Genomic DNA, 23,138 nt, shown 5'->3' with positions numbered 1-23,138 from the left:
CTTGCAAAAATACCAACATTTCGAACTTCAAGAGCTGGATGCTAGTAAATGCTTTTGTTTAAAGGGACACAGGAACAAAGAAGAGCTCAAGCAAAATTCATAATTTGAGTGGGGATATTTGAACATATTTGATTTCTCACTAGTCCTGTGATGTGTCCAGGGTGCCCCCAGCCTGTGGCCCGAGACATTGGGATAGGCTCCAGCGTCCCTGCAACCCTGTAGAGCAGTGTTTTGCAACTCTAGTCCTGGGGACCCAACTACCAGAATGGTTTAGATGTCAGACTATTTAAAACACCTGATTGAACTCATCAGCTTCTTGGTGTGTTAAACAGGGACACATGTGAAACATTCTGGGAGGTAGGTCTCGAGGACTGGAGTTAAGAAACACTGCTGTAGAAGATAAAGCATTTTGGACAGATGGATGATTTGAAGGAGAAAGCAAAAGCAGTTTCATATTATGTGTGAAGACCAATGAACAAGTTTTTATTCTCCTCCCTTGATGAGACCACAAGAATGTTATGACATGATAGTTTTTTTAAAAGTTACATTATGAGATTTTCTGTAGTTTAAACTGCACAGCCACTTATTTAAAGTTGCCACAGAAGGCGCTGTTCTTATGTTGTGAACAGGCCAGAGTTGTTTATGTGCCACGTAGATTCATTTTCACGAATCGATTCCTTCGAACAGTTCGGTTCAAAGCTACTACTAATGTTAGGCTACTGTATGGTTTAACGGACTGGTTCGTGATGAATGAATCATTTAGACCGTTTTTAACCGGTTCAACTGATTCTTTTTCGGTTCAAAGCTAATACTAAAGTTACATAGGCTATTGTATGGTTTAACGGACTGTTTCGTGAACAAATCATTTAGACCGTTTTTAACCGGTTCGACTGATTCATTAAAAAGATCCGAACGTTCATGAATCGGACGTCGCTAATGTCGCCTTCCATCACTACCGTACCTTGAACCCGATTGAATTTCCTGCTGTGCAGTGAGTGACAAGCAGAGTTATGCAACATGCCTTATAATTCATTTTTAATACTCCGTCTTTAGCCTTTTAAGAGTTTAGAGTGGAAATTAACAGCTGGATTTTTCTGCTATACATATATCAGTCGATAGCATAAAGTAAATAAGGAAATTCTGTTACAAGCGCATGTAATCACGTGTTTAAAGCGACCGCCCTTTTAGACTGGACTGAGCTTGTTTTTAGACTTGCACGCCTCAACCTGCAGACAAACAGGCGGAAGTGTTTTTAGACCTGTAAGTTTTTACCATGGGCAGTTTGTATCTCTCAAGAGGTCGATGTATTCTTCGGCAGGTGTTCTCTGGCCTACCCAGCATGCTGCAGCGGCCGTACAGCCTCGATGTGTCAGCGCAGCTCCTGCGGACTGAAGGCTTCATAGATGGGCGCTGGGTGTCCGCTGCATCCACATTCCCTGTGTTAGATCCAGCCACTGGAGAAGAAATCGCGAAGGTGTCAGACTGCGGTACAAAGGAAGCTCAAGACGCTGTCAATGCTGCATACAAAGCGTTTCACCTGTGGAAGAGTCATACAGCCAAGGTGATCTGAATATATATGGTTTTTACATGGTACTCAAAGGAGCTTGAAAAAATTATGGTATACTACAACCCACTTTTCACTCATTATTTAGTTTAACATATTTTTCTCCCTTAAAAACAGTTCATATTTCTTCCGAAAATACACTGGAGGAAAAAAACGTATATGTTGCATAATTTACGTCTATTTATATAGTGCCAGGCTTGACATTAACACCCGCCAACCCCCCAAATGCGGGTAAAACGGCCACTCCCACTAGCCACTTTGGCGGGTTGAATATAATTTCAGCCTACAGCCTAATCAAAGGTAGCCAAGCTCGTCGTAGCACAAAATTAGGTCCCACTATATATTAGGTGGCCTTTACTACTGTGTACTCGCATCAAAAAATAAGTACAGTGTACTTATTGGGTTCATATTTAATTGCAATACACTTTTGCTGCTATTGAGGTGGGATATGGGTAAGGTTAGGGAAAGCTTTGGTGGTATGGGTAGGTTTAAGGGTAGGGGTAAGGTGTAAGGGATGGGTCAACAGTGTAATTATAAATGTAATTACAGAAATTAATTACAGATGTAATTACATGCAGGTGTTTTTAAAATATAAGTACAATGTAAAAACATGTATGTACACAATAAGTGCATTGTATCAAATGATTAATTTAAATGTAAGTACATAGAAGTTAAGGCCACTTAATATAAAGTGGGAACCAAAATTATAATCCAATCACAATTCGTTATCGAATAACTTGTAGTTAGTGACACGGGATAGGCGGAGTCGCGCTGAATGACACACAACAGAAGCGCTCTCTCTGTCGCGCGTGCGATCAGTTCTCCTTGCGCCTGAATAGTCAAATACACGCACACACAGATGTCAAAATGTCCATCGTGTGGAGTATCTCGCGTGAATACAGTCGGTTATGGCTTAAGTGGACGTAAACAGGTGGGTAAAAGCTGGATATGTGTCAGTATATTACGTCCATGCATTCAGCAGCCCAGTTAAATTCCTGTCTGTCATTAATGTTAATCAAACAACAAAAGTTGTTAAATAAATGTATACCTGTTAAATAAACCTAGTGTATCTGAAAAAAGAGTTTAGGCTATTTAATTTACTATCGTATTTGTAGTTTGCTAATTTGCTTCTTTGTTCTTTTTATATAGCCTAACAAAAATAACTTATAAAATTATAAAATTGATCATATTATGTTCATATTACCCACCCCTTGCCCACCCGTACATAACAGCTGGTATACCATGTAGGCTTAGTCTTGATTTGGGTGGTCAATCTGCATTTAAAAAGTTTGAAAGTTTAAAAAAAAAAAAAAAATGTAGCATGCCAAAGTCAACTTTAATCATATAAAATGTAATTTCCCTACAGAAAAATTGTGGCCAGTGAAAATGCACAGTAGCTGGTGAGCAAAAAAGTTAATGTCAAGCCCTGCATAGTGCTATAGTGTTTCATTAATACTTTTATTCAGCAAGGATGCATTAAACTGAACAAAACTGACATAAATGCTTTTACATTGTTACAGAGATGTTCTATGTCAAATAAATGCTGTTCTTTTGAACTTTCTATTTATCAAAAAATCCTGAAAAAATATCAGGTCCCACAAAAATATTAAGCAGCACAACTGTTTTCAACATTTATAAAAAGAAATGTTTCTTGAGCAACAAATCAGCATATTAGAATTAGATTTCTTTTACTGTTTAAATAAATAAAATTATAATTTAATTCAATATATTCAAGTCAGAGGTTCTCATATTGATGCATGCTCTTTGCAGGAAAGAAGCATTTTGTTGCGGAAATGGTTTGATCTCATCATTCAGAACAGGGAAGATCTTGCCAAGTTGATCACAGCAGAGTGTGTAGGTATACCTATTACATACAGTGTACAACTTCTTAACATGTCCATTTACAAGTATCCAGATATTAGGAGATGTTATAACATGTATGTGTGTACAGGGGAAGCCCATGAAGGAGTCTATTGGAGAGATTACATATTCTGCCTCCTTTCTGGAGTGGTTCTCTGAAGAGGCCAGGCGTGTATATGGAGATATTGTTGCACCTTCAGCCAAGGACCGCAAGATCCTGTTACTCAAGCAGCCTGTGGGAGTGGCTTCCATCATTACACCTGTGAGACTTTCTTCTTCATTCTGATAACATAACACCGTCAGGATCAATGAGCTAAACTAAAACTGCCAGGTGTGATTTTAAATTTTCTCTCTTTACAGTGGAATTTTCCTAGTGCTATGATAACCAGGAAGGTGGGAGCAGCGCTTGCAGTGGGCTGCACTGTAGTGGTGAAGCCGGCTGAGGACACTCCTCTCTCTGCTCTTGCCCTTGCTGAGGTCTGTCTGTTTCCATTAAAGCCTACTTAACTTGAGGCTTTAGTAGATACACTACTGTTCAAAAGTTTGTGACACTGAAGACTGGAGTAATGGCTGCTGAAAATTCAGCTTTGCCATCACAGGAATTATTTACATTTTAAAATATATTAAAAAAGATTTTTTTTTTTTTTTTTAATTGTAATAATATTTCACAATATTCTAGTTTTTACTGTATTTTTAATCAGATAAATGCAGACTTGGTGAGAAATTTCTTTCAATAACATTAACAAATCTTATCGACCCCAAACTTTTGAAAGGCAATGTATATAAAAGAATGTATAATCTGTTGTGTTCCTATCTAGCTGTCGGTTCAGGCTGGCATTCCTCCAGGGGTGTTTAATGTGGTGCCCTGCTCAAGAGAAAAGACCCCTGCTGTGGGAGAGCTGCTCTGCACAGACCCTCTAGTGGCCAAAATCTCATTTACCGGCTCCACTGCCACTGGCAAGGTAAAGATCCACCCAACATCTCATTTATGTGTGCAGTTGACAATTAATGTTTGCCATAATTTAGTACTTGCCTAAGTAAACATTTTAAATGCTTTTGCAGATACTGCTAAGACATGCTGCAGGAACGGTCAAAAAGGTCTCCATGGAGTTAGGAGGACACGCCCCCTTTATTGTATTTGACAGCGCTGATGTTGATAAAGCCGTTGCCGGAGCGATGGCCTCCAAATTCAGGAACTCAGGCCAGGTGAGTGTTATTTAAATCTTATATCATGGTATGAGTAATTTTGATATACACAATATAATTATTACTTTGTTATTTTTGTTGGAAATTCTCCCTAAAAATAATTGATATATTGAATAACCTCGTGGTAGTGCCTAGTTTTCTGCTTCAGCTAACATGATGAATAAATACTTTATAATTTAAATGAATATATTTTTATAATATTTAAATTATAATTGTATTTATTAAAATTATAATTAAATTAATTTACTTTTTTATGTTACAGTAAAGGGAATTGTGAGGAAAAATGTGCTTAATTGTCATGAAAATAATCACTATGCAAATAATCTTAATGGTACTGTCTAAACAGGCTTAATTTATACAAAATATATATATATTTTTTTTTCCTGTTTATTTTGGGGAGAAATATAACCCATACATTTCTTTTTGAGATTCACCTAAACAGTTTTTAAAGGCTTAGTTCACCCAAAAATGAAAATAATGTAATTTATTTCTCAACCTCATGCCGTTCCACACCCATAAGACCTTCGTTAATCTTCGGAACGCAAATTAAGATATTTTTGTTGAAATCCGATGGCTCAGTGAGGTCTGCATAGCCAGCAATAACATTTCCTCTCTCAAGATCCATTAATGTACTCAAAACATATTTAAATCAGTTCATGTGAGTACAGTGGTTCGATATTAATATTATAAAGCGATGAGAATATTTTTGGTGCACCAAAAAAACAAAATAACGGCTTATATAGTGATGGCCGGTTTCAAAACACTGCTTTGGAGCGTTATGAATCTTTTGTGTCGAATCAGCGGTTTGGAGCGCCAAAGTCACGTGATTTCAGCAGTTTGGTGGTTTGACACACGATCCGAATCATGATTCGACACGCTGATTCATAACGCTCTGAAGCTTCAGGAAGCAGTGGTTTGAAATCGGCCATCACAAGATAAGTCGCTATTTTGTTTTTTTTGGCACACCAAAAATATTCTCATCGCTTTTTAATATTAATATTGAACCATTGTACTCACATGAACTGATTTAAATATGTTTTTAGTACATTAATAGATCTTGACAGAGGAAATGTCATTGCTGGCTATGGAGGCCTCACTGAGCCATCGGATTTCAACAAAAATATCTTAATTTGTGTTCCGAAGATGAACAAATGTCTTACGGGTGTGGAACGGCATGAGGGTGAGTAATAAATGGCATTATTTTCATTTTTGGGTGAACTAACCCTTTAAGGGAGAAAACTGTATTAAAGTGAATATTTTTCATAAATAATGAGTGAAATGGTGGAACTTTACTCATCAGGATTCAGTACCATGGTATTCTTTGAAATACCTTTGAGTAGCTTGTAAATATCATGGTATATATGACATTTGTCTGCGTTCTCATCTGTAATGCATCTTGTACTCATCTCTGCTGTAGACCTGTGTGTGCTCCAACCGCTTTTTGGTACAGAGTGGGATCCACGATGCTTTCATGGAAAAGCTGGCGAAGGCTATGGATGCTGAGCTGAAGCTTGGCCACGGCTCGGAGCCCACCACTACACAGGGGCCGCTCATCAATGCCCGTGCTGCAGAGAAGGTGCCTCATGTCACTGTCAACAAGCACACAAACAAGGGTTGCCAGGTCTACATAACAAAACCAACCCAATTGCTAATCAAAACTAACCCAATCACGGCCAAAACTAGCCCAATCAGCGTTCCTGCGGGGTAAAAATTTAACCAGAGGACTAAAAAAAAAAAAAAAAACTTGGAACAGTGTAAAAATAGCAGGAAAACCTCGGACTTGGCAACACGGACACACACAGATAGATCATGTAAAGGGAATTTGGTTGAGATGAAAGGATTTAATGCAGTTGTTTCTTTCAGGTGGAGGGTCAGGTCACAGATGCTGTGGCACAGGGAGCAGTTATAGTTCGAGGTGGGAAGAGGCTGGAGGGCTCCTTCATGCAGCCCACCCTGCTGTCTAATGTCACCACTGACATGCTCTGTATGCAAGAGGAGACCTTTGGACCCCTTATTCCTGTTGTTAAGTGAGTATTTACAATTTATTGTTTTATATAACTTGTTAGTAACCTCAAATGTAGTCATTTAAAAAAATTCTTTTTTAATACAGATTTATCTATCTACAGGTTTCATTATATTATTAACATAACAATTTTAGTGAAAAGTTTAATTTCATTTGATTAATGAAAATATTTAGGTTTCATTTGATTTTTAAAATGATTTATTTTCATTTTACATCATCCTAACATGTTTTGTGAATAGGTTTTAATGGGCAACATGTTTCAGTGTGAATGATTTAACTTATCTGCTTGAGTCTTCTGCCAGCTGCTGACTGTGTTTTTGTTTTTTTTTCTTCACCAGGTTCAACACAGAACAGGAGGCACTTGCTATTGCCAATGCTTCTCCTGTTGGTTTAGCAGGTTTGTACAAATTAATCATGTTTTTTTTTTTGTTGGACAGTCTTGAGTGTGGCCACTTTTTCTCACATGCCTGTTTATTTATTATCAGACATGGCTGAAAAGATGATGAGTGTTCCTTATTAGTTGAAAGGCATGTACAATAGACTACACTGGAATTTTTTCTAGTCAATCATTTGACCACAAGTAGAAAATTAATCAATCATGACATACTATATTCATTTAGTTAGCAACATCCAACTTCCTATGATCCAATCAGTTCCCAAGGACGAAATCCAGTCCCCCCCCTAATGTGTGTGTGTGTGTGTGTATGTATGTATGTATGTATGTATGTATATATATATATATATATATATATATATATAAAATATAATATATATATATATATATATAACACTTTACAATAAGTTTCATTAGTTAACATTAGTTAACTACATTAGTTAACATGAACTAATAATGAACTGCACTTAATGAACTGCAGCATTTATTAATCTTTGGTAATGTTAATTTCAACATTTACTAATACATTATTAAAATCTTGTTAACATTAGTTAATGCACTGTGAACTAACATGAACAAACAGTGAACAACTGTATTTTCATTAACTAACATTAACGAAGATTAATAAATACTGTAACAAATGTATTGCTATAAATTTACCAGCCATAAATGTTTTACCAGCCATGAAACGTAGATTAATCCTTATTAAAGTTGCAAAAGTTATTCAGTCAAGAACAATTAGTGATTGTTCTCTGTTTTTTGTTGTTTGATTAACAGATTAATAGGCTGCTGTCACTTTAAAGGGTTAGTTCACCCCAAAATGAAAATTCTGTTATTTATTACTCACGCTCATGCCGTTCCAGACCCATAAGACCTTCGTTAATCTTCGGAACGCAAATTGAGAAATTTTTGTTTAAATCCGATGGCTCAGTGAGGCCTACATAGCCAGCAATGACATTTCCTCTCTCAAGATCCATAAATGTACTAAAAACATATTTAAATCAGTTCATGTGAGTACAGTGGTTCAATATTAATATTATAAAGTGACGAGAATATTTTGGTGCGCCAAAAAAAACAAAATAACGAATTATTTAGTGATGGCCGATTTCAAAACACTGCTTCAGGAAGCTTCGGAGCGTAATGAATCAGCGTGTCGAATCCGCAGTTCGGAGCGCCAAAGTCACGTGATTTCAGCAGTTTGGCGGTTTGACACGCGATCCGAATCATGATTCGATACGCTGATTCATAACGCTCCGAAGCTTCCTGAAGCAGTGTTTTGAAATCGGCCATCACTATATAAGTCGTTATTTAGTTTTTTTTTGGCGCACCAAAAATATTCTCGTCGCTTTATAATATTAATATTGAACCACTGTACTCACATGAACTGATTTAAATATGTTTTTAGTACTTTTATGGATCTTGAGAGAGGAAATGTCATTGCTCCCTATGTAGGCCTCACCGAGCCATCGGATTTAAACAAAAATATCTTAATTTGTGTTCCGAAGATCAATGAAGGTCTTACGGGTGTAAAACGGCATGAGGGTGAGTAATAAATGACAGAATTTTCATTTTTGGGTGAACTAACCCTTTAAGAGCACGGATCCAATATACTCTTACATATGCATTTTATTTCTCAACTGTTTACATTCAGTTAAGACATAACCAACTATGTTTACAAGGATACTTGCCAAAATGGGCATTTTGACATAATTTTGTTTGAATATGTCTGTCCAAGCACAAGAAGACATGAAAGAGGACTCAATACAATATTCGTGCGCTGTCTAAGACGCGGATTTCTGTGCGTGTGCTTTGGATGCTGCACACAGAAAACTTCCCACACAGCACGCAAATATGAATTGAGTTCCCTTTCGCGTCTTCTTGAGCTTGAATATTTAAATTGGCAAGCTTTAAACCTTTGTGACGATCCAGCACTGACCAGTCCACTGTCCAGAGCAATATTTGTATTCATGTTCTCACAATTTTGCATTGTTAGAATGTTACCGGCCAACTGGCAATTGACACAGTTTCATGACATAGCATTCAAAACTGTTTTCTTTCAACAGGTTACTTTTACTCCAGAGACATCAGTCAGATCTGGCGAGTGGCTGAGCAGATGGAGGTGGGCATGGTCGGGGTCAATGAAGGTCTGCTCTCCGCCACAGAAGCCTCTTTTGGTGGAGTCAAACAGTCTGGACTGGGCAGAGAGGGATCCAAATATGGCATTGATGAGTATCTGGAAATAAAGTACATGTGTTTGGGGGGACTTTCTCCATAAAGACAATGGTTTTTAGTGGTTAGAGCAAAAAATACAAGGCAGTATTCCATTATTCAAGCAAGACCATCATTAAAACATTAATCCATGAAACCCTGTGAACCATTCTCTCTTTTAGTCAGATGTAACTGAATAGTGACTGTACGAATTGATGTTCTCAAAGAACACAGAGACATTTTGATGACAGTATTTTAGATATTTTCTGTAAAAAGGGGTGGTACAAATTGTCCTCTTTCAGATTCTGTCCATCATAACTGATTGAAGTACCCTAGTTGCTCTGAAACAAGATTGACTTGCACTGCAAAAAAAAACATTTTCTTTATTTTTATTATGTAAAAATAGCTAAACATCTTTAAAACAAGATAAAACTATTTTTGTGTAATTGTGTAAGATGAGATTTCTTATCTTGAATATCTAATTTTTTTTTTTAATTATTCTTTATCCCATTTCATTTTAGATGGAAAACACACACACACATATACATATATATATAATTTTTTTTTTTTTTTGCAGTGTAACTGATTCATTTAGGCACAAAGAAATGAGCGCACCCACTTGATGATTAAGGATGTACAAATATAGGGATTGGGGGTTGATCCAGTAAGAAATAAAAGCACAACCTTGCTAAAAAAATGCTATTCCAGTAAATGTGTAAATGTTTAACTTACTAAGTGTTCTATTTTTGTAAATTCTAGAAATAGATTAAGATGAAACATTGACTATAATGACGGTTGTTTGTTTGTGTTGTATGTCGCTTTGGATAAAAGCATCTGCAAAATGTATAAATCTAAATGATGGGATATATTTGGGTGCTTAAACTGAGGTATTAAAGCGTAGAGATTTGTATAGTAAGTTAACAAATTTGTCATGGCCAAATGTTGTAAGTGCCAGTGTATTTTTTTTTTTAATTGTTGTAAATATTAATTCTCAATTGATGTACCCAATTGTATTGTAAATTGTGTTTAGAAGTATATTCAATTTTTTTTTTTTTTTTTTTAATTAGGATTGAAATGTTTGCTGATAATCACGTGAAGCTGGCTAAATACAGCTGAAAGTCTCAGTAAAGAAACTTCAACTCTGAACATTTCAACTTCTGTTTAGTTGCACCATTTCAACACTGATTCATGACATTTCTGACACTGCTACTATATAGAATTCGTATTTTTGGTTATAAAACAGTCTTAACCTCTGTAAAGGGCCACATGTCTTTATTTATTTATTTTTTGCATCTCCAGCTGCATTTGAAACAAAAGAGAAAATATAAGAAATGCATCTCCTTTTCACAATATGCAATTGTGTTCTATTGCAATTCCAGCTAAAGCAGAAATTTTAAAAGCTTGTAAAACCAGAATGTTAAAAAGACACAGTATAGTATCAGGGAACAAGACTGAAAAACCAACAGATCATAACAAAAGAGTGCATTTTAATCAGGCACATTAACATTTAAATAGTTAAGAACAGTTAAAATGTTTTTGCATAAAGAAGAATATTTGCTTTTTTTTTCTTTCTTTTTTTTGATTTTGCTTTTCTATAGATCGGTTATTTGCAGTTTCTCCCCAAAATGTATCATTGAAGCATCATATAAATAGCAAAATAACCAATCTAAGTTGCTTGCACTTTGTCACTGAACATACAAGTATTATTAAGCACATACTGAGGAAAATTGCGATTGTGTGAGTTGAATGCGCAGGTCTTTTTATATTCAAATTGTATTGATAACTGAAAGGCTAAGTGTATCATTCAGCAAACCGTGATTATTCATTGCAAGACCAACTGCATTCAGTAGTCAGTAAGTTTAGTAGCCCATTCATTCAGCCAGTCTTTGTCTGTATTTGTGGAAAATTCAACAATACCATTGCGTTGTAAATATCCACCATGAAGAAATGTCCATTTGTTCATGTGAGACTCAACCCTCCACAGGACAAAGGCTGAGAGTGTCTCCATTTCTGACCACTCCATTGGCCCTGTTTCGAGCTTTATCGGCTCTCCCGTAGTTGAAAATGTTGTCCTGCTCACTGTCCAGCTCTGACTCTGACATCATCAGACTCGAGTTGTGCTCTGTGCTCCTGTGTTTAATATCTAAAAATGACAAACACAGAAAAGTGAATGCAGTAACTACAATTACAAACCTAATGGTCTTCCTCTAAAACAATGCTGCAAACCACTTACAAACACAAGCCTTCAATGAGTGTCTTCATTCATCTCTGTAAAAAACATTGCAGCATGAAATAAGTTAATCAAGAAATCAGGTCTGAAACTTACTATACTTTGGCTGAAGTTCCATCCTCTCCTGCTCATCCATGTTGTCCAGTATTGTGTACTTGGTTTTCTTTCTCACTTTGGTGCGTCTCCCTCTAAAACAGGTCAAAACAAACACACAATTATAGATACTCGTACCACAAGTACACAAAATCACCATTATGTCGTTTCTCATGAAACAAAAAAATGGCCATTAAAAATAATTAAAGTGAAGGAGTACAAAAATATAAAAGCAGTCCATACAGAGCAACCTGTGCACTATATTCAAAATCATTTGAAGACAATGGCTTGACAAAATTTTAGTTTAAAAGTGGCCACTTTTATGATGCTTTTGTGTTGTTCCTGAAGTTTAAAAGGTTGATATTCACTGTTCTTGCATGGAAAAGCAGCAATTTATAGGCTATATAATTCAAAAGATCTCCTTTTGTGTTCCACAAAAGAAGTTATATGGGTTTGGAATGACATGAGGATGAATAAACAATGACAAATTATATTTTTTTTGTCTGAACTGTCCCTTTAATACTGGACTTGTAGTACTAACAGGAAAATATGGCATAACTAATGCCACACATTTCAATAGGCCGTTTGTTTACATGCAGTAATAGAATCTTTATCACCTTTTACAGCAGCAGATGCAAATCCAGCTGACTGACAAGAGGAAAATGATTGTCACAAAACAAGAGATTGTGACATACAATACGCTCCAGTCTGCAGGGAAGAGACAGAAGATCAGCCCTCAGCCTTTCCACTGCTGTCATTCTACACTGTAAACCCGGATAAGTTGGGCTAACTCAGGGTAATCAGTTACATCAAATTGTTTGAGTTATGATGTTCCCAATTTTAAGTAAGCAGAACTATCAAGTTTTGAGTTTGTAGTACTCATGCATGTTAATTGCTCTTAACTTGAAGTATTGTGTTAGCTAACTCATACACTTTGATAGCAATAAACATAAAATATTTAATTAATTTTTTTATTTTGAGGTCTTCCAAATCAAGAGTTATTTACTTCACTGTAAACCCTAATAAGAAAATTCAGAAAATGCCAACTTGCTAATTTGCTAACATGTTAACAATAGCATGGCATATTTACTGAATGAGTACAGCAACCTAAAACATGTAACTTACCTGCTCTTAAACCTAGCCGCATGCACCACTTGTCACCATGATGGTAACTCTCCAAAAACTCACATTAACAGAAACTCTTCTAAATTAGCTTAACAAAACATTAATCACTACTAAACCTCTCTTATCCATTAATTTTGCACACAAAACATTATATAACACTTAATTTTAGCATTTACTCTCCTTTTCGAGTGCCTTGGGCAAAGCATGCTGGGAAATAGAAATCCCAGCCCAGTTTCAGTTAAACTTAAGTTAGTCTAAATTAAAAGAAATGAGTTCATACAACTCAAAACAATGAAACAGTTCAGTTTACTTGAAATATATCAGTTCTGTGAACTCAAAAGAAAAAGGAAGTTCTAAATACTCATAACAGTTAATTTAACTGAACTAATTTGTTAAATTTAAGTTTGTCCTACTCAAAACAATTAAGTATTTTGAGCATTAGGGTTTACAGTGTAGTTTTTTCATGACAACCCATCAGAAATATCCCTAAATAATTTAGCACAGCAGAAAGAATCAATGAAGGTGTGGTCACATTAGCGAAATTTTGTGGGAATAAAAGGCCCATTGTCAATAATATAGCACTGCATGAAGCATCGCTCATACAAAAGTCACTTTCTACCCAGCTTTCTGATATCAATTTGAGTCCCCCACTCAAACCCAATGCAAAATCTACATCAGGAAACTCTTGCTTGCGCAGATTCCTATTGAAATAAATTGATTTTGAATGTAAAATCAGCAAATGACCACTCCTTAAGAATGAACTTGCTTCTATCTTATTTAAAATGTCTCATTTGCATATTCACCTTATTCTGAGAAAGAATAGAGAAGTCCCACTAACCGCAATTGCTCTCGCCATCTTCAAGGAAACGGCGAATGGGGTTCTCCATCCAAAGAGGGTCACAGGAACAGCTCTTTGTAATGGGGTCACACTGACCACGCCCAGAACACAGCAGCAAACACACTGAAGTATTCATCACCAAGGTAAAATCAGAAAGACTGCATTAATTTATTATATAAATTACTCTTACCATTTGTTGTTAAACAGTCTAAGGAAACTTAAATGGAAAACAATAGAAACAAATCAAGTCACTCACTAACTGTGTCCACTCTTAAGACCTTAAAGAGCAAGAAGTCGGTTTTCTCTCGCAACAGCTGGTTTCTCAGCAGACGAGCGAGTTTTGGGCCTGGTATCGTACCATCAGGACCCTGCACTGAGAACCTAAATACTGTGCTAAACATAAGAAACACATTTAGGCTTCAACTAAACTAGGGTTAGTCTTCAGTAATTATAATTTTGCTTCATTTAAGAACACAAGTCAAAATGGAGTTCTCATTGGTTTGGTTAGTTTGGTTAATACGTGTAGTACCTGATGTCCGACTGGCCGTGCAGGTCCTTCAGTGCAATGTCTGAGTCCAGAACATGCAGTAGGGCGGCCAGCTGTCTCACTACTGTGTCCTTCTGCTGCTGGCTGACCTGAGCCACGCCCACCTGCAGCTCAAGCTCCACCTCCTCTCGCTCACGTGGATCTGCACACAAATATCAATGGCATCAAACAAGCAATGTGTAATTTAGCAGAATATACTATTTTAATTACCTTAAATGTTTACATGAAGGTAGAAATGTTCTGATAAGGATAGCATCATTCTGATGCTGTTCATACACTACCATTCAAAAGCTTGCTGTCAGTACATTTGTAGAGTTAATTTTTTTTGAAAGAAATTAATTCTTTTATTAAGCAAGAATGCATTAAATTGATCAAAAGTCACAAAGGCATTTACAATGTTACAAAATATGCTGTTCTCACTACAGAGTCATGGGTGGAGCATAAAGTCTGGATGTCATTTGGGTGTAATGGGTGGAGCTAGAAGGTCCAACCTCACCCTAACCCTACCCATAACTCTATTCCTCCACCCATTAGATCCACAGAGGTGGAGCTAGATGTCATGTGGCTCTGCAGTGGAAAAAAATGTATCATGTTTCTACAAAAATTTTAGGCAGAACAACTGTTTTTAACATTGATAAATCTTTTTTGAGCACCATATCAGCTTATTAGAATGATTTTCATATTATAATTATTTTAACTTGTAAAAATACTACTGAATATCACTGTTTTTACTGTATTTTTAATCAAACAAATGCAAAAGAAGCTTCTTTTTTGAAAATGATTAAAAATCTTATTGGCCCCAAGTGTATTCTTAGCAGCTATGACGTGCCAAATTAATGATGCACTTTAAATATCTAGCAACTGTTTCCTACTATAAATAAGTAATATCTTACCAGGCCGTACTTCCACAGTGGCCGTAGCCATGCTCGAGCGGCCCTGGGCATCAGTGACCCGGAGTTGGAATAGGTACGTTCCTTCTACCAGATTGGTGAGGTAAAGGAAGGCCTCGTGATCTGAGCCATATAAAACATCCTACTCTCAAAACATGTGAAAACAAGAGAGAGAGAGAGATCATCAGGTAAAACACTGAGTTACAGCAAATGGTGTACAAATAACTCACTCACCCCAGCTGCAGGACTCTGTTCATCTCGGACCCAAAGAAAGGACACGTTTGCTGTTCCACTGTTGGAAGCCGAGCCCCTGAGCACCAGAGAGTTGTTGGGCAGAGTGAGCGTGTGGCTGCCGCTTGCATGAGCGACCAGTGGAAGGCTTTTGGCTGTGAATTTAACAACGCACAGAATTGCTGGAAATGTCCTAGAATGCTTTTTTTCAGAGTATCTATTGTTCTGTCATTTAAGGTCAGACAACCTTCTTTTTGTGAAATATTTAGCTTGAAAAATGTTCTTGTGATATCTTTCTTTAACCCTCTGGAGCTCTTCTTTCAAATTTTTCTTATGTTTACGTTTTCTTTTATAGAATTTTTTACTTCATCGGAATGGTACAAAACTTGGTAAAGGTTTTGCCACTTGCTGTGTGAACACACACACAGACACACACAAATCATGGACATGATTTGAAAAGGTTAAATGGACCTGACTTGACTTGTACTGTTCGCAGTCAATAATGACTGCATTGGAAATGAATGGGAAACTAATTTCATCTAGTGGAAACTTTATGTACTGCACCCAAACAAAATCTTACTGAAAGCTAATTTTTTGAAATATCAACCTCAAATTCGGAACAAAACTTGTTTAGATTTATGGCTTTGATTTTCTAGCAGTTTTAGAGTAAAACGGAAAATATATATGTCATAATTTATATATATTTTTGGAAAATATATGTCAGAAAATTGGAAAAAAGTATTTTTCATAACAATAAAAATTTTTTTTTTAAGTATTAAAGTTAAAAAATATAATTTCGCACCAGAAAATCCCCTAAAATACAAAATATTAAAGTACTAAAATATAGTACATTCATTTAATTGAAATAATAATAAAAAGAAAATCTGTAATTTTTGACCACTACCAGAGGGTTAAAATAAATGCAAATTTGTTTTCTATTTTCTGTAATGCGAAGACATTTTATATGTCAGTGTTTAAATTATGTATAGAAATACATATTATGTGTTACTTACATTTATACATTTTACATGATTCTGCTCACCTTCTTTAATAGTGACGGTAAGGACTGCACTGTCTGTTTCTCCCTGCTGATCTGTCACAGTCAGTTTGAACTTGTAATTCCCAGATCTCAGGTCAGTTGCTATGGCAACCGCTTTATTGCCATCTTTTATCTTCAAGCCTGGAGGGCCACTTCACCGTTACATAGGAGAGTGGTGATGGCACATCAATACACTTTTCACCAAAATCCTTCACTATTCATTCAACACTAAGGGTGATTGAAGATTTAGAAATGTGTTTTGAAATGTGTTGAAATATGAGACAGGTCTGTATGAAGGAAGATAAAATGTCTTAAAGACAACATGCCACATTTGTCCAGTTATTTATGGAGTTGGGATGTCTGGCTTATTTTCATGTTTTTACTGTATTTTTGATTAAATAAATGCAGCCTTGGTGCACCCAAACTTTTGAACACTACATAAGTAGGTGTAGGTAAAAAAATGTTTGTATAAAATAAAATATACAATAATATATGATATAATTTAAATGATATCAAAAACCAGTTCAACCAGTTCATTGTAAAGAATCAACATTAAAAGAATGATATTGGTACCTGATCATGTCCCATTGGTAACTGATGATGGCCTGATCATCAGTGCTGCCGCTGCCATTCAATGTGATGCTGCTGACTGGGAGGAAGAGTTGCCTTTCTGGCCCTGTTATAGCGACTGGTGCTTTGTTTGCTACCACACAACAAAATTTCAATTATAGAGAATGCATAGTGTTTCTTTATACACACTGATTGGTGTAGTGGGTTTGTTTTACCAGGGAGCACAGTAACTGAGATGGTGTCTGAATCCTGTTGACCTCTGGAGTCAGTGACTGTCAGCTGAAACGTGTACCGACCCTCCTGGAGATCAGAGAGCTGCAGGAAAGGTGATCTCACATCCTGAAAACACATAGCATATGCAAACATCAACTGCTCCACATTTATGTCTACTGAAACCAAAATAATTTTACTTAAATGGATAGTTCACCCAAAAATTTAAATTCTGTCATTATTTATTTACCCTCATGTCGTTCCAAACCCATAAGACTTTTGTTCATCTTTGGAATGCAAATGAAGATCTTTTTGATGAAATCTGAAAGCTTTTGGTCCTTGCATTGAAAAGCTATGCAACTGACACTTTTGACGCTTCAGAAAGTTCATAAAGAGATTGTAAAACTTATCCATATTAATTGAATGGTTTAGTCCAAATTTTCTGAAGAGACACGATCGCTTTATATGATGAATTTAGGCTTTTATTCACATCAACTCACACATCAGTTGTGGTAAACAGAAGCTTAAGCATGTTTGTTTGACATGCGAGAACCATTGAGGTTCATTCTTATGTGTTACACAGTACTTTTGATCTTCCGCAAGAGGGTTGTTTTCGCGCGTCATGCAGGTTTGGTTGAGCTTCTGTTTATGTTCGCTGATCAATGTTTATATGTAAATAAAAGCCTAAATTAAACCTGTTTATCATATAAAGCGATCAAGTCTCTTTAGAAAATTTGGACTAAACCAGTTTTACAATCTCTTTATGAACTTTTTGAAGTGTCAAAGTGGTAGTCACGTAGCTGTCTATGGAGGGGCAGAAATCTCTCAGATTTCATCAAAAATATCTTCATTCGTGTTCCGAAGATGAACGAAAGTCTTGCGGGTTTGGACATCAATGACAGAATTTTCATTTTGGCCGAACTATCCCTTTAATAAACATCTGGAACCAGCAAACATATGCCCGTAAGACATAAATGAGATCTGTGCTGATTGTTTCTCAAAGGTAGCAATGAGATTAAATGGAGAGGAAATTAAGACTTTCGCTTTTATTTTCCTGATTCTCATATTTTCAGAAGAGACTGTATGTGTCATGTTATCAATTATAAAATGAATCAATGAATCATATAAAATGAACAATTTAATGATTCATATCCAGTATTTCATCTGGACATATAGTTAACATTAAGTTTTACAGCTCTTTACTCCCACAGCAATTGTCTCATTTATTTCTGTTCTCTAATCTTTTATTTCTTCTTAGGAATTTTACAATGAACATCTGAGACATTACTGACAAACTCCAGTAAGTGTTCTTCACTTTAGAGCAACACATTTTTCCACTGGGTAAAATACAGATCTAATTACCTGCATAGTGACCTTTTGGGTCAGGCTGCTGGGATGGAGAGTCCAGAGGTAGCTGGTAATGGCATGGTCATCAGTGCTGTGGTTACCCAACAAGGTGAGGTGGTTGAGAGGCAGGGTGATGACCCGGTCACTGCCTGCTCTGGCCCGAGGAGGGTCATCTTTTGGGCTGCTGACCCTTACAGTGGCAGTGCTGGAGTCAGTCAGTCCATCAGAATCAGACACTGTCAGCCTAATGTAGGCCAAGCAAAATCAGGTCAGGATCGAGTTAATGAGGTCAAGCCAAATTAAAAAAGCCCCGGAGGAATCGCCCACCAAAGATTTCAACAGCAAATTGTAAAAGATGAAAAATGAAAATTATACAATAGGCCTGTTGTTACAGTACAAACTTAGCTAGGTCCTTACTTGAAGGTATATTCTCCTGGTGAAAGATTCTGTAGCTGCAGTGTAGGTGTGTCAACAGGGCCCTCAGGTTTCCAAAAAGGGCCGTCCACCTTCTCCCACAGGTAACTGACTACTCCAACATCATCCACACTCTCTGGGAAGCATCAGGATGCACATTTGGTTAAAAACTCATGACCTAAATGATCTAAAGAAAAAAAACTGAGAGAAATGGACAAAACAAGCTACATACGACTGCCATTAATGATGAAGATGGAACCTTCCTGAAAAAGCACATCTTGGCTCTTGGGTAGAGTGACGGCTTCAGGAGGCTTATTTACATTCACTGCTGCAGAATTAAAAGTAAGCCTGTTCATATATATGAGGCACATGCACATACTGTATGCTTGGCAAATAATATCAAATTATGATCTAAAGAGGGTGAAGTTATACCAGGGTGTACTGTAAAGTTCACAGAACTTTCTCCATATGCTTGTTGTGCTTTCACTCTCACTCTGACAGCATAGACACCAATGAAAAGCTGCAATAAAGGAAACAAAGATGTTTTAAGAAAAATTTACATTGTCTAATCTTCTAAATGATCACTTGGCAGTCATACTGAAAGTGGCCAGGAGTTGAGTCTCACTTCTGAAATTTTGACAGATTTGTTGTGCCGCCCCTCCATCACCCCATGGTGTCCATCAGGTGACGTTACCAAAGTCCACTCATATGTGTAAGGAGCCTCTGAGGAAAAAGGTACTGTCAACATAATATTAAAGGCTTAATTATGATTCAGGAATGCACATAATTCAAAATGCAAAAGGCCAACCTGCAGTGTCATCTGGATTAACAGTAGCAGTTAGTTCAACTGTATTTTGAGGCAGTGTTGCTTTCACAGGTCCTTCAATGGACACAGACAGGGCTCTTACTGAACAAAGTGAGTGTGTGAAAAAAGAAAGTCAATTTGAGTAATAATAATAGTGATGCACCACTAATAAATGTAAATATTGCAGTAAAACATCTGTATTACCTTGCTCTTCTGAGATCATCTGCGATGTGGCTTCAGTGCTGAGTGGAGTAGTGAAGAAACTACTGACAGCGCTGAACCTCGAGGGCTCTGTGCTGATGTCTTGCAGGACATTAGGTGAAGGAGTTGCAGACGAAATGTTGTGTGGGTCTTCTTCAACCTTTAATGATAAAAGTAACATTGTGTTACATAACTGTTGTCACCCATGTCGACCAAAGTCTGTAGACTAGTAGAGGACACCAGAACAAGGCAATAAAAAGTGAATGACATGACTCTAACAGGATAATGATGAAGTGTTATTTACAAATTTCACAAGATGTCACACAGCAGATGAGACATGAAACACTGATTAAGCACTTGGCCAGAGTGAGAGTACATTTGAGACACCATGTTTCCCAGTGACGCCACAACATTAAAATAGAATAATGACATTTCAAGTCATGATAATGAATTGGCAACTATCTATAAGAGAAAAGCCAGTTCCTTTCATTGCTAATTGCCATGCCAACATTTCATTTCATATATATATGAAATCTATGTAAATTCATTTTTAATATATATATATATATATATATATATATATATATTTATATATATTTATATATATATATATTGAAAGTACTGTAAAAACAGTAATATTTTGAAACATTATTACAATTTAAAATCACTTTTATCTATTTGAATATATTTTAAAATGTAATCCATCATTACTCCAGTTTTCAGCATCGCATGATCCTTCAGAAATCATTATAATATGCTGATTTGGTGCTCAAGAAATATTTGTATATATCATTAATAATATATTATTATTATTATTATATAAAAATACATTATTATTAATGTTGAAAACAGTTGTCCGATCAATATTTTTGTGGAAAGTGATACTTTTTTTTCCTCAGGATTCTTTGATTAATAAAAAGTTCAAAGGAACAGCATTTATTTTAGAACTCTTTTGTAACAATGTAAGTTGTTACTGTCACTTTTGATCAATTTAATGTGTCCTTGCTATATAAAAGTATTAATTTCTTTCAAAAAAATCTGACCCAAAACTACTGACCCCAAACTATTGAACAGTACTGTATATAATATTTATTTACCTGTCTGTTTTTAATGTCTTTAGTGTGTCTGGAAATATTATGCATGAATCTGTAACCAACACTCACCATCAAGTTAAGTGCAGTGGTTGGGGGCGTAAGATTGGATTCTGCTTCAACAAGAGATGATTTGCTTTCATTTCCCATTTCTGGTAAGTTACTTGGGGAAAAGGTGCTACTTTCAAGAGAACCCTGCACTGTCATCAGTCTTTCACCAACTCTCTCTGTTTCTGATTGGTTGAATTCTTCTTTTCCTTGAACAAGTGGCCAAGCATATAGCCCAGGGCTTTCTTCTTGTTCTACAGCTGCACCACCCCTGTCTTCAGCTCTTTTGTCTTCCAAACTTCGAAAACTCTCGGCATACTCAGCATCAGTGTTGTCCAAATCTCGAATGCCTTCCAACAAGGCAAGGTCCTTCATGGGGTCCTCAGAGCCCCTGTGCCTGGGCAGAGGCTGCCAGTGGTTTGGGAAGGACTCTCCTCGGACCAGGGATTGCAGAACCAGTGTCTGTGGGGGCCCACGTTGCAAAAAGGCCAAGAGAGATTCAGTACCAGGTCTTTGCTTTGGCTGGCAGTTCTCTTTTCGCTGACAACTGAGCACATAGCAGCGGCGCTCAAAAAACCAGGCCAGGTCACAGCCCGGGAGATCACAGCAGGCCCCCGCACACTGGGCCAGAGATGACACATCCGGAACCCGTAAAATACTGCTGCTCCTCAGCTCCGGAGACACCACGCTCTCCGAGTAGGTTGCGGCCTGCCAGCACTGTCCCGATACTGCATCAACAACAAATGCATGATGAAATAAATGCTAGGGTTTGTCATTTTTGATTCAGTATTTAAAAAAGACATTACACAACCAAGCCCCTACAGACCATCTCAAAAGAATCAGAAAAGAACAAGAAGATAGTTAAAATACAAGTTTATGAAAAAATTATGTGCATTTATCACCTAGTTATTCTCTCAGTGTCTTTCATGTTCTAAAAATGATGTTAAAATGGCAGCTTGCTAAATTAATTTTTAAGTCCTCTAAATAATCAGCATGATCAAAACTTTGCTGAAAAACCTGTTGTACACAATCTACTACATGTTTTCTTCCCTCTGATTGATAATTCATACTTTTTTAGCAGGTAAAAGGCCTAAGAAAGTAAAATTCTAAAAATGTCTAGCTTCAGCTTGTGGCACGTGTCTTTTTGCTGTGAAATCTCTTATAATTTTTGAAAGTAAATATGAGAATAACTTTCATATTTTTAGTAATATTTCAAGATGGACATTTACTGGACTGAAGCAACTAAGGTTTACTTGATTATCCATATATATATAATGATTGTCCTCTAGTGTGAGCTCCATAGTCTCACTCCTGATGTATTAAATATGATACAAAAAATAAAACACACATGCAAACTTTATATATATATATATATATATATATATATATATATATATATATATATATATATATATATATATATATATATATATATTATAATATATATTATAGAATGGCAGTAGGGACTTGTCTTGGTGGTGATGCATGTAATGCAGAAATATATACTTGCCTTTGATACAGAAGAGCAACACAAGTGGGAGAACTGGTGAGATGTTCATGATGCCACTGCTGCCTTTTCACAGCAATGGATTTTGACCGTCATTACCTCTTCAAACTTTCTATAAGGTTAAAGACAGGGGAGACAACACAGGGTAGGCTATCACAAACAGACAGATCAAAAATAACATTACAGCAGCAGCGTTAATCAATTAATAGTAATTTAAAGCAATTTAAGTAATTTAAAGCATTTGTTGCATAGCCTTTTTTATTTGACTTCCATCCCTCACAGCAACCGGCCCTGAGGGCTAGGATACCTCTGGAGAAATGTCATGTGATACTAAAATACATTATATATTATCTGCAATTTTATAGCCTATTATTTACCACAATTAGCACTATATGTTACATAAAACAAGCAAATCATTAAAAACAATGAGAAAGTCAACCGCAAAAATGTGCGCAGCTATTGTGAGTTGTTTCTGTACCCGTGGGATGTGACGCTCTTATTCAAGCATCTGTTTCCATGACATCGAGAATCAGCTTCCGTACCGCTGCTCCATAGCGAACCTGCGCTGGATAGGATACTGAAGTAATGCTGGGATGAAGAGCTGGTATTGCGGCAGTGATGTTTTGATGAAGGTCTGATATTGCTAGAGAGATGTTGAGGTGTATGTCTGCAGGTCCGGGAGGGAGTGTCAGCAGAG

At 36.5% G+C, this 23,138-nt stretch overlaps 2 protein-coding genes across 4 annotated transcripts; one reads left to right on the top strand and one right to left on the bottom strand.

Moving 5' to 3' along the window:
- Nucleotides 1–64: 64 nt before the first annotated feature.
- On the top strand, nt 65–10,514 carry aldh5a1 (aldehyde dehydrogenase 5 family, member A1 (succinate-semialdehyde dehydrogenase)). 2 transcript variants are annotated; one of them, XM_051865463.1, is made up of 11 exons: nt 65–991; nt 1,319–1,561; nt 3,335–3,418; nt 3,516–3,686; nt 3,785–3,901; nt 4,243–4,386; nt 4,487–4,630; nt 6,048–6,206; nt 6,494–6,657; nt 6,992–7,050; nt 9,111–10,514. In XM_051865463.1, the coding sequence occupies exons 2-11, from the start codon at nt 1,340–1,342 to the stop codon at nt 9,320–9,322; spliced, it is 1,476 nt and encodes a 491-aa protein (XP_051721423.1). In that variant the 5' UTR covers nt 65–991; nt 1,319–1,339; the 3' UTR covers nt 9,323–10,514. The 2 variants fall into 2 exon arrangements, with proteins under 2 accessions (XP_051721423.1, XP_051721422.1); XM_051865462.1 differs by lacking the exon at nt 65–991 and having other exon boundaries at nt 998–1,561.
- Nucleotides 10,511–23,138, bottom strand: kiaa0319 (KIAA0319 ortholog). 2 transcript variants are annotated; one of them, XM_051865458.1, is made up of 21 exons: nt 22,920–23,137; nt 22,445–22,553; nt 20,959–21,662; nt 19,799–19,955; nt 19,598–19,696; nt 19,415–19,512; nt 19,222–19,309; nt 19,022–19,117; nt 18,793–18,925; nt 18,391–18,619; nt 17,034–17,157; nt 16,822–16,951; nt 16,252–16,400; nt 15,213–15,364; nt 14,982–15,120; nt 14,071–14,230; nt 13,798–13,934; nt 13,542–13,664; nt 12,196–12,286; nt 11,582–11,673; nt 10,511–11,398 (listed from the first exon to the last, which is right to left on the bottom strand). In XM_051865458.1, exons 2-21 carry the CDS (start codon nt 22,491–22,493, stop codon nt 11,226–11,228), a joined length of 3,123 nt encoding a protein of 1,040 aa, XP_051721418.1. In that variant the 5' UTR covers nt 22,494–22,553; nt 22,920–23,137; the 3' UTR covers nt 10,511–11,225. The 2 variants fall into 2 exon arrangements, 1 of the variants encoding a protein (XP_051721418.1); XR_007925470.1 differs by lacking the exon at nt 12,196–12,286 and having other exon boundaries at nt 22,920–23,138.

Source organism: Ctenopharyngodon idella, chromosome 16, assembly GCF_019924925.1.
Source record: "Ctenopharyngodon idella isolate HZGC_01 chromosome 16, HZGC01, whole genome shotgun sequence".
Classification (NCBI taxonomy): domain Eukaryota; kingdom Metazoa; phylum Chordata; class Actinopteri; order Cypriniformes; family Xenocyprididae; genus Ctenopharyngodon; species Ctenopharyngodon idella.
The sequence above is the reverse complement of the archived record's forward strand: the minus strand, read 5'-3'. Positions and strand labels throughout refer to the sequence as shown.

Coding starts and splice junctions, on each gene's coding strand:
- aldh5a1 (XM_051865462.1), top strand. CDS start 1,274: ATGGGCAGTTTGTATCTCTCAAGAGGTCGATGTATTCTTCGGCAGGTG. Junction 3,687..3,784: donor TGGCTTCCATCATTACACCT/GTGAGACTTTCT, acceptor CTCTCTTTACAG/TGGAATTTTCCTAGTGCTAT. Junction 6,207..6,493: donor ATGCCCGTGCTGCAGAGAAG/GTGCCTCATGTC, acceptor TGTTTCTTTCAG/GTGGAGGGTCAGGTCACAGA.
- kiaa0319 (XM_051865458.1), bottom strand. CDS start 22,493: ATGAACATCTCACCAGTTCTCCCACTTGTGTTGCTCTTCTGTATCAAA. Junction 18,620..18,792: donor CCAGGAGAATATACCTTCAA/GTAAGGACCTAG, acceptor GGCCTACATTAG/GCTGACAGTGTCTGATTCTG. Junction 12,287..13,541: donor AGATGGCGAGAGCAATTGCG/GTTAGTGGGACT, acceptor TCTTCCCTGCAG/ACTGGAGCGTATTGTATGTC.